This window comes from Centruroides vittatus, unplaced genomic scaffold (genome assembly GCF_030686945.1).
Source record: "Centruroides vittatus isolate TY-2023 unplaced genomic scaffold, ASM3068694v2 contig_754, whole genome shotgun sequence".
Taxonomy (NCBI): Eukaryota; Metazoa; Arthropoda; class Arachnida; order Scorpiones; family Buthidae; genus Centruroides; species Centruroides vittatus.
The window spans coordinates 806,457-818,490 of NW_027122490.1; the positions used below are offsets into that span (position 1 = coordinate 806,457).

Genomic DNA, 12,034 nt, shown 5'->3' on the forward strand with positions numbered 1-12,034 from the left:
CAAGTACTATATTTAACATAAAAATAGAAATTAATATTTTCAAAGAAATCAATTAAATTCACTGAAAAATTTTTAATACATAGGATAGTTAATTGTCTAAGTTCTACTATATGTTTATCACTTTTCATAAATTAATTGCCATATTTTATAGCATATAAGGTATGATTTTGTTTAAAAACAAAGGCTGGAATCACACTGCATTTTACATGTAAAGTTGCAATTTCTTATAGTTTAATGAATTCCCCAAACAGCCTTCAGTAGGCTACAAGTAACCTCTCTACTTTGTCAACTCTTGAATAAAAATGTTACTGTTTAATTGAACATGTTATAATTATGGGGCTACAATTTGAAAAAATTGTAGACCTATAAATTTCCACTGTCATCCATCTGTCCTTCCTTACTCTTGAGAATGGTGTTAGATAGACGAAGTTGAGACCAGATATGGAAAGCTTAGGAGATGAGGTCCCAATTAACTATATATGAACTTCCAGTCTACACCAGAAGTCATGTGATTTTAATTCAAAAATTTCCCCATAATGAAATTACATATATAACCAGCATGACTCTTGTTATCAAGAAAAGTATGATGTATAGAGGAAAACACCAATTTGAGATAGGGAGCATATATTTTAAATTAAATTAATTAAAAATTGCAGCCTGACAATGTGACAATCTTATAATAATTTTTGCTTGTTATAAAAAAGCAAAACAATTATTATTATTTTTTTTTTGTTACAACTAAGTTGCTTTTGCATGTATTCAGGTAGAATATTTTAATGGTGAGCATGTTCTTTTAAACTCCTGTTTTTTTTTATAAGTAAAAGTGTGCATTCTAATGTTAATCACAGTTTAAACACTGAATGTTGTTAATAAAAGGCTGTCCATAAATTACATCCACATTTTTCTTGAAATTTTTACTCTCCCTCTCCCTACTGTCCCAGATTGTCCAAGTTTCCATAACCCCTCCAGTGTTTAGACATCCAACAAAACTCAACCTCCTTCAACCTCAACTTTTATCACTTTATGAATGAGAGATAACAAACAGAAACAAAACATACAAGAAATTTTGAAATAAATATATTAAAATGTGTAAACTGTACAAAATTTAATGAAATAAATCAATGTCCACTGATGTTCAACTCCCTTTGTCTGACTTGTCGTAACCCTCTCCCTCTTTTCCAGTGTGGATGTCATTTATGGACAGCCCCTAATACAAACACCAAACTACACCTTAATCGAACAGAGATCAAAAATTAAATGACAAACTAAAGTTTTCAACCTTATTCAAAGGCCATGATCAGTTCTGAAGATGGAACATAAAATCAAACACAACACCTTTAACATATCCAGTAGGAAGTCTTTAATAGCTTAAAAACGTTTTCGGCTGCATTAATTTGCACCAGTTGTAAAGAGTTTTTTTTACTCTTTACAACTGGTGCAAAAGCTGGAGGATGTTATGTTGACAGACAGAGAAATCATGACTGTTATGGACTATAAGTCCCCATACCCGTCCATAAGGCTTCCACCATGCTTCTGTGCCTTAAGAGACTTTTTGTTCACCAACGTCGTGAATTCCCACAAATATCACATGCATATCTTGGAGTTAGCGGATTTGGTCTGCCACTCTTCTTTCTTCAAGTTTGATGAGAAAATTTATATACAAGGAAGGGGTGTCCTGATGGGAAGCCCCATGTCCACAGTCCTCTGTGAGATGGTGCTACGCAACCTCAAACATGATATCTTACCGTTATTCCAGAGCGACATGTTAATATATATCAGGTACATCGATGACATTTTCATCCTCTGGGCTAATGATCGTAACATCCAACGCTTCATAGACGTAATCAACCACAACCCGTACGGTCTAACTGTGGAATTGGATCAAAAGAGTGAGTTTCTTGTTAATTTCATGGACCTGTCGATCACCTGCACAAGAAGGGGAGATAAGAACGAGTGTCTACCATAAACCGGTGTACCAGCCCCTCATCATCCCCAGTAACTCTGTAGACCCTGGACAGTTTAAAATGGCGGCGTTTTGTTCCTGGGTCAAACGGGCTTACACCCACTGCTCAAGTATTCAAGACACTTTGAAGGAGTTGGCCTACATACGAAGGGTGGCTGCACAGCATGGCTACCAAAGGAGTGTTGTTGATCGTCTAATTACTAAATTGCAGAAGAATAGCCGGCAGCAAAATGACGGAGATCCACAGAAAACGGTTGTGTTGAGCTATATGCCCTTTTTTAATAAGGTTGTCGAAAATGTAGCCAGGGAGAAGAACCTGCACGTAGCGAAATCCAACAATTTACCGACTATTGAGAAACGACAAGAGGAGAGATCACTCGAGTGAGTTAACAAGGGTATATTCGATACCGATAAAAGATCATCATTTTAACACCGATCTTGTGTATGTAGGTGCCACGTTACGTAACCTGAAACAGAGGATAAAAGAGCATAAGTACTCGGTAAACAGTGACAGTGACAGCACAGTCCTAGCGACCTTTGCTAGACAACATGATATAACAGTGTACTGGGATAAGGCCTCCATCATAAGAGCCACTCGATCCAGGCAGGCTGTCAAATACATGGAAAAAATAGAGATACATAAAGCGTAGTTATCTACACTTTGCATCAACCACCGAGATGTGGATGGCCTATCATCTGCCTGGAAGTCACTTGTCGAATAACATTACACTTTGGCACGGGAAAGAGAGGGAACCTACTACGGTCTCATCATATTCTTGTATTTATTGCCATTTATTAATTTCTTCTTTTATTCTGTTTGTAGCATAGACCCGTCTATGCGCAGTCGCGGTTTTTTGTAAATTCGAACGCCGTTTTTTGTAAATTCGAATTTGAGTCGTTGTTAGTATTTGTTTAACTGACGAAGGCTGATTAACGCAGCCGAAAACATTTTTAAGCTATTAAAGACTTCCTACTGGATATGTTAAAGGTGCTGTACATTTGATTTCAGTTCCAGTCAACGTTTCTCATTTGATGGAACATAAATTTGAACAGAACATATGATGTGTATGGATTAATTTAATTTTTGTATATTTTTTTCTTAATTTTCCATTATTGTTTATTCTATTAATATTTATATATTTATTTAATTTTTATCATATTTTCTATTTACCTTTCCTTCAAACCCAATTTGTATTCAATAATTTTATATTTGAATGTGACATGTCATGATGTATATCTATGTATGTTTTTGAATTCTGTGTTCTATACACTGAGGTATAGTTTGGTGTGCATTCTAATTTTACTTTTTTTAAAAATCAGAATACAGTAAAAAAAAAAAACTTGATTCTGAATGCCAAAGGCAGTGTAAGATGCCTTAAATATATTAAATACTTTTTCCTAAATATTTTGGGCTGAAATGGAGATGTATCTTATATGCCATAAAATGCATTACTTTACTTGTGAACAAAATTTTTCTTAATGCAAATATGTACAGTACATCTTATATTTGAGTATTGACTACATAAATTTATATGTATATTTATTTGTAATATATATGCATTAATTTATTACTATATTTATCTAGCATAAAATCATTCAAGTCTTCACACATGCATACATAGTATAGCGATACCCATGCTTTGAATGACTGCCAAATTCAACAAAAATCTGCTTTGGAATTTGAATGATGCTTCAAGGTTTGAACTGTAAATGCAGTGAAAAAATGTACCTGAAGCATAAAATAAGCTTCTGAACAATCTCAAATTAGAAATAATGTGCTAATTTTCACAACTATTATAATTAAATCACACACTTATGTTACGTAACAACAGCTGTTAAAAATATGCAAAAACTTTCTGTTCAACCAAATATCATCTTTACTTACTAATCATGACAGCTGAGAAGTTGTGTAGAAGCAAAAAAATCTAACAAGTACAAGAAAGGCTGTAATATCAACAATTCATATGAAAAAGGTACTTAGTGGAATGCATGAAAGCAGTACACTTGTCACAAATCTGGTGGGCATGATTAATATGCTGAAGTTGATGGTGTGCAACCAGTAAATGCAATTTTCATTTTATTACACAGTATTTTTGCCTGGGCAAAGCACAAGCTACTCGGGTATCATTTTCACTTTCTTGTCAGAGTTTTTAAAAATAATTCCCATGTTAGATTTTCATGATTTTGGTGTCAAAATGCTCAAGCATAACCTCATCCTTTGTCGAAAATACTTTTTGTAAAATATAATCTACTCTGAGAAAAGATATATTCAAAAAGCGAAAGTGTCAACTTTCTCCACTGACACTTAATAACAAAAAAGCATTTTTATATTTTTGGCTGTTGTTTTTTGGAATATAAAGGTGCACAGTTGCTTGATATTTTTCCAGAGTTTGGTGAATTTTGGTTGAACTACAGAAAAGTTATACAAATTCTAAAGAAAAAAGGAACATTCCTCATTTCCACTAGATGGCAACACATTACCTAGCTCTAATAACGGGAATACATAATTTAAATGCTTAATTGGGACAATTTTTCACTTAAATGGGACAGTAGCAGAAAAAGAATTTATCAATTTTTGATGTATTCTAGGGATCTTCCAAAAATATGTCAACTCTACGTATACTAATTCAGTGATCTCCAAACTTTTTTGATTGCATACCCCTAAGATAAAAATAATTATAAGTTGTACCCCCTATAATATAATATATACATTAGAGAAACTTGGCATACCTCCAAGTATCACTCTGCATACCCCACATGGAGACCACAGCACTAATGTCACATAGGCCTAATGGTTGGTGGAGACAAAGCAATTTTGTCTTTTGCCAGGTGATTCGGTTTTTCTGCAGGGGGTCAGCATAGTGGAACATAGTGGTATTACACCGAGATCACATCTGAGGCGGACCTGAATACGAGCTACTGACCCTGCTAAGGATTAAACTGGCTCAACTCCTTCCTCTTGTCCCATTAGATATTTTCAACTTTTATGTAACTATTTCAAATACATGTTTTTTAGTCGTCTCAAGCAACTCACTGACATTATGTTTCAGATGCAGTTCCCTCAGTGAAGACAGGACAAAATCTCAAATGCAGTTGTTTTTAATGAGCAACTCCAATTTATTCAAGGCTTTTCCCGCTTAAATGCCAATTGATTTTATTATATTACTCTTTTATTTCTTATTTTTTCGTTTACTTTAATTTAATTTTTTTATTACACTTCTCTTTTTTATCTGTACTTTTTCTTCATATTTTTTTCTTTTCTCAACACTAAATCACTTATAATCTTTCATTTGAGACATATCATTGCTCAAACTGCTCACCCAGGCTGACTACATCAATAAACATCAACTGAAGTTTTTCAACATTACATATCTAGTAGAGTACAGTATACAGTGTTTTATTTATGGTTTTCATGTTTTCATTTATTATTAAGGCATTTAATTGTTACTTTTACCATAAACTATGTGTAAAGGTCGCCTTTGGCGGCCTGAGTCAAAGAAATCGCCCGACTGAGATAATTGCTCCCACCTGGAGCTGGGGCCATAAACGGCCGGAAGGATCAAAGGTGGAGCGTCCCCACTTAAGGGTCAATGTGTTGGCCACGTGCCGGCCAGCTTGAGAAAACAAAAATAAATAAAGCACTGACGCAAATGTGAGCTACGTCGGCGGGAGATAGGGCGGACGTCTTGGAAGGCTCTAAGAAGGGGAAGGAAGTGATTGGTCGCAGGAAGCAGTGCCAGAATCCCTTAAATTGGAAGGGTGGCAAAAAAGCGAGGAGAAAGGGCGAGGGACCTGGTACGTGGCGGTCTCTAACAACAGGCAGACCTTTGAGGCGGATAGAGAGAGTGTTCTCCTCTTGGAAAGTCCTCTGGAGAAAGGTTGTTGTAGAGACGGACGGCCACGAGGTTAAGCCATCTCCGGAAGAGTGACTCGTGTTCCCAGGCCAGCTAAGTCGACGTGCTGCATCACAGCTCCGATACTGTAGTGTACGTAATGCTATTGCATAGTGTATATCTTTGTAAATATTTGTAAATAAACTGTATATAACTAATCATTGAGTGTGGAGGTGTGACTTTCCGACGGACCTTCTAACGGAACATTTGTAAAGATCACGAGACGAGTAAGAAGGATCTTCACTCTATGTGTGATTGCTATTTTAAGTTTACCAAAATGGGTATTGTTTAGGGTCTGGAAATGGACTAATTGACTTTCCATTATCCACAGGAAAAATTGCTTCAGACATTGGATGATTCAGAGTTAAAAAAAAACATCACTGCATATAGAAAAAAGTAATTAGTGATGAATTATCAAAAATAAATACAAGCATTGTTGATAATTCTTATCTTTAATTTGGAGTAAGTGATGTTAATGTTAATTAGACAAAACCATGTATTCCCTCAAAATTTTTAGTTTTATTAGATAAAAATGAGAAGACAATCAGAATTAAGTTTAGAAACAGTAATTCATTATTCAGTTTCACTTTTACACACGTGCTAAAAAAGACATTTGATACTGGAAAAGCAAAATAATGTGAAAAGGTTCAAATGTTGATTTGATCAATTTTTTACACTATTGAACCACATTATATTTCAAAGATTTACTGTAGATTGTTTTAAAGTTTCAATAAAATAGGAAAACTAGATCTACTCTTACAAATTGCTCTTACCACAACTTAAAATATTCTCTATTGGATTAAGAACAAATGACTATATGTCAGTCCAAAACCTCAAAAATATTGATTGAAAAGCATTCCAGTTTAAAAAATGTCTCCTTGGAATCAACCACTTGCTTGATATACAGTCAAGGTTAAAAGTATTAACAATATTTGCACAATCAGTTCATTCATGGAAAAGCTTTATGAATTATAAAAATAGTAGTATATTCACTTATAGATTCACCTTGGATAATGCAGATCTCAGTTAATCGGGACTCGGATAATTAAAATTCTACTCTGTATTTATAAATATATAATAAATATTTATAAACACACACACACACACATATCACACACACATATATATATATATATGTGTGTGTGTGTGTGTGTGTGTGTGCACGTATTCATATAAATAATTTCAAATTTTCAGTGCTTGTTTTTGGTAAAATTCAATTTTAAATTATTTTAGAAATAAATATGTATTATAAATATTTATAAAAATTTACTTACTTTCTGTGAGTTACAACTTTATGTAAAAAACTAAGTAGATTCATTAAATGCCATGGTTCCTTTTGTGTTGTATGACCACCTCTTTCAGCAGCCTTTTTTTCTCTGACATATCTATCCCTCAATACTTTCCATCTTGTTTGAACTTCAGGTACTGTGAAAAAGTATGTATGTATTAATTATTCTATTTTACTTAGAACAATTTATAAACAGACCCCAATGCTAAATTTTACATAATTGCAGTTTTTATTATTTATACCTTTGCATATATTAAAGATATTTTCTTTGCTTTAATACAACATAGAAATTCTATAAACCAAAATTCATAGTAATCAAATGTATAGCATCCAAATATATTTTAATATTTTTAAAGAAAACTTAACATATACTAATTTAAATTTTACAAGTTTGTAACATTTCAGAAATCTATTAGAAACATGCATGTAAAGTTTAAATAAGTTCATTTAATTTAATAATAATTTAAGCATTAATAAATAATAAAATTAATTATAAAATAATTCACTAATAATTTCCCGTATTGTTTGTTGTATGTTATTTTTTTGATTTATTCAATTCAAATAGTATTATGAGAGTTGATTGATATATGAAGTCTCAAACTGCAGCATTGTGTAAAGTAATGGAATAGAAATATATGACTACTAAATGATGATGGTGGTCAGAACTGTCTAGTCTAGAAGTGAAAATGGTATTATTAGACATCTAGCATGCCCTGATAAATATAAAATGTATAATATACCAATGTTTTTGGATAATATAAAATAGCAAAAAAATTCTAAAAGTTTCTATTTCACTTTTAAGATAAACTAAAAAACAGCTTATAACAATAAGATATTTTTTTTGATTGTTTTGATTTATTTTTTCATAAAAATTATATTGGATAAGCTAAATATAGTAACTTAACACGTTCATGGCATCAGTAGATAAACGTTTAGGCAGCTGCTGGGCATTACGAGTCATGGGTGACTCGTAGACTATTTTAATACAGGGCGGCACGAGTCACCCGTGCTTTGTACTATTAAATTAATATATTTTATTGCATATAATAAAATAATATCAATATATCAAGTATGATGTTTGTAGAATAATGTTATCAAAACATATGCGCCGCTCCACGAAAAAACACGCAATTATGTCTGTAGCCCTAACTAGACATGTCCATAAGAGTCACACGTGCCTTGTAACGCCGTAAACGTGTTAAGCAACTTGCAATACAATAGGTAGCTTAAAGAAATCTTTCAAAAATGTAATGCAAACTTTCCAATTAGAAAATGTTTCCTTCACGGTCTAGTCTAAAGGTGGGAAACTTTTTGTAATTATAAAGCATTTATCTCACTTCAGCAGGATATCATAAGGTTACATTTCCAAACTGCTGGTTGAAATAAAAGGTTTTTGGTGAGTAGATTAAATTGTCCAGTTTTTGAAAGATAATATGGAATCATATAGCAAGTTGCATAAGTAAATATATATTCAGTACAGAAATACCAAAGAATGCATAAACTGTAGTCAAATAGATGTCTATTAAAAAAAAACCATACTTTTATAACTCAAAATTCGTGATATAAAAATTAAATTTGTACCATTTTATTTTGTTATCAGGCCATACTAGAGACTGGAATTTGAGTCTGTGAGAAAGATCAAAGATGCATGGGACTATGCCATCAAATACTCCACTACTAATACCTATCTATACTTTTGTACAATTGTTTTTAGCTAATACTTAGCAGAAACATAATATAGCCATGTGAAATGTTTTTTGCATATATAATGTTTGTTTAATAATACACATCTTAGAATATATTATCTAATTATGGAAGAAGTATACTTATAACTTACATTTGGAAATAAGTTTTCATATATAATTAAGATTCATTCAAAAAAATTACAAATTGTGAATAAGACTTATAGAAAATAATTAAAGTATAGATTAAAAATTTGTTTTAATTTAAACTATATCAAAATGAAAAAGACAGAAAAGCCCAGCAAGCAATGAAGTGCTATGATAATAACAAAACATTGATAGAGCAAAGGTCATCATTACACTCATCTTTCTGATTTGTTGAAATAAGAAAAAATAAATAAGAATTTTATATTTATTCTATATAACTTACATAAAAACTTTGCTTAAAATTGTCACAAATGTTTTACTATCATTTAAAATAAAAAATAATGGCAGCACCAGGAATTGATAAGTCATCTCAAAATTTTTATTAATAGTCTATATTGGGAATAAGGGATCAAAACTCTAGTATTAATATTAAAATAATGATTGAGAGAAAAAAAAAAATGCACTCTGTTGCAAGTTTCCTGCCTGTGATCTAGCCCAGTGTTTCTCAAACTGAGTTAAACAAAACTTTGAAGTTCCATGATGAAATACTAAGAGTTATCTGAGATGAAAATGATAATGACAAAAAAAGTTTATTATAGGTCTTAAATTCATAAACAGGGGAGTGCAAAAGTAGGTTATAAACATTGTTATGGAAAACATGCAGGGAAAAAACAGAAGAAAAAAATATTTTTATGCATTAAACCACAAATAAGGAAAAGTAATAAAAGATAAAAATAATAATAATAATGAACACTAAACATTATATTTCTCAGATTCACAATTCTATATATACTTTTGTACCCCCTTGTATATGATAATCAACATTAATCATTCAGTCCCTAATAGCACACAGACAATACAATCATTGAATTGACAATATTACCTTTTGAAAGACAATTCAAAATTGATGTTTTTCTATTTTTGATTAAATCTTTTATCTGCTAATAAAATCCCTCTGTAACTATATTTTACAAAACAAGAAAAAATATTGTAGTAGAGAAATTTGTTGTTATACTGAAAGAATTTTTAGAATAAGTTATAATTTTTAGAAGCAAACTTTTTCTTTTTGGCTACATCTAAGATTTTAACTTAAGATTAAACTTAAGATTAAACTTTTAATTGTTCCTATTACTGTATATTCAGGCTTATCAGAACAACCAACATAACTATCCTTGCATTTTGCAGTCATGTTGGCAAAGTAATTAGCATAAATGAAACCAAGAAAAACACTGTTATCATCCAGACATGACATGTTACAAGTGAGAACACCAAAGACTGATGCAAGTTCCAGGGCTTAGCGCAAAATAATGAAGTGAGTCATAGCAATTCGTCCCAGTAAAAGAGTGAGCATAAATGGGCAAGATGCTGCAAGACTTTGTGCACCTTAAAAACAGCATATATTTAGTACACAATTAAAAATTCTATTTTATGTATTTCTTTTTTATTTCTTTTTTGGATTGCCAATAGCATAAAACTGAAAGCATGTTCAGTGGAGTCCTACAGTATTTTGGAGACAAAAAATAGCCATGTGTATGATTTCATCATAAATCTACAAAATTTCCATAATGCTTCTTTTATGGCATGATTGTGATTGATCTGCTGACTTGTACTGCAATTTTCAATAATAAAGTATACTGCAATTTTTACATGACTATTCAATTGGATCATGAGCATAAAAAAAATTGAGAACTAATTTAATGAAAATTACAAAATAAATTATTTGATAAAAGAAAATGAAATTTAGTTAATGAATTAATTTATTGTAGTAGCTTCTCTAGTGCCCACCAGTGGCCGAGCAGTTCTGTTGCTAAACACTGGGAGTTCGATCGCGGGTTCGTGCTGTGCTCGGACGGGCTAGCCATGTGGTGTTTTCTGGGTTTTCTCCACGTTTGTAACACCTAAATAGGAGCCAGTTTCCCTTACAAGACCTCCCAGAAGGCATTTTCCCTCACATAATATCGCACACCAGAGAAGGCAACAGGGAACCACTCTGGTTGTAACTTCCCCCAGGATACACTTTGGCACCATAACTAACCACTTATTAACCTGCACAAGGTGCTTGCCGATGTCAGGATTTCTGATATGGCAAACAGAGAGAGAGAGAGAGAGAGAGAGAGAGAGTAGCTTCTCTATGTAAAGAATCAGAGAATAAATCATTGATAAAATGTAACTTTGTTAAATTAAAATAATAAAATAAATATAATTTCCTACAAAAACAATGTATGTAAAACACTATTTTAAGATATATTTTCTATATTTTAATTTTTTAAATCTAGAAAAATAATATTTTAGTATTTCAGTTCATTTTATATTTCATACATAATTTCTTATAATCTAACATACATCTCATAAATGTTATAATATAATTCAGGAAAATATAAGTAAAAAAATGACATATCATCCTTTAAAAATTTTGTATTGGGTTGTTCGGAAAATAACTTCATGTTTTTCATGGAAAAGAAACCAATTTTCTTATAATATATAAATAATTTATTGAATTATATATTGAGCATTTTGGTCCAATACCTTTTACCATCTTTCCGGTTAGTAGCATCATTCCACACTCATAAAAATTCTGATCTTTGCTAACAAAAAACTGATCCAAGTGATTTTTGACATTCTTATTTGAAGTAAATGTTTTACCATTTAAAAAATTTTGCAAAAACCGGAACAAATAATAATTTGAGGATGCCAGATCTGGTGAATATGGTGGGTGTGGTAGCACATCCCATCCAAGCTGTAACAGTTTCTGACAAATTACCAAACTTGTGTGAGGTCTGGTATTATCATAGTGAAACATACACCTTTTCTGTTGATCAATACTGGCCTTTTCTGTTTGATGATATCACTCAATTTGTCCAGTTGACGGCAGTACACTTCCGAATTAATTGTGGAATTGCCTGGTAGAAGCTAAAAAAGAAAAAAGAAACAATTCCATTAAAATCCCACCAAACAGAGAGCATCAATTTTTTTTTAATGAATATTGGCTTTCAAAGTGCTTTGAGCCAGCTCATCTCTTCTACTCCATGCATTCGGCATTGTTATATACAATACATTTTTC

General features: G+C 31.9%; 1 protein-coding gene across 3 annotated transcripts in view; it reads right to left on the reverse strand.

The window, feature by feature from the left end:
* Positions 1-12,034, reverse strand: part of LOC136981425 (pre-mRNA-splicing factor ISY1 homolog) — a 70,474-nt gene that overhangs the window by 43,861 nt on the left and 14,579 nt on the right. For 2 of the 3 annotated variants that reach the window (XM_067277746.1, XM_067277745.1), the window contains one exon: positions 7,131-7,281. The exons of the other annotated variant lie outside the window; for it this stretch is intronic. In XM_067277746.1, the coding sequence (XP_067133847.1) occupies positions 7,131-7,281 (151 nt within the window). The remainder of the gene's footprint in view (positions 1-7,130; positions 7,282-12,034) is intronic. 3 annotated transcript variants of the gene reach the window in all.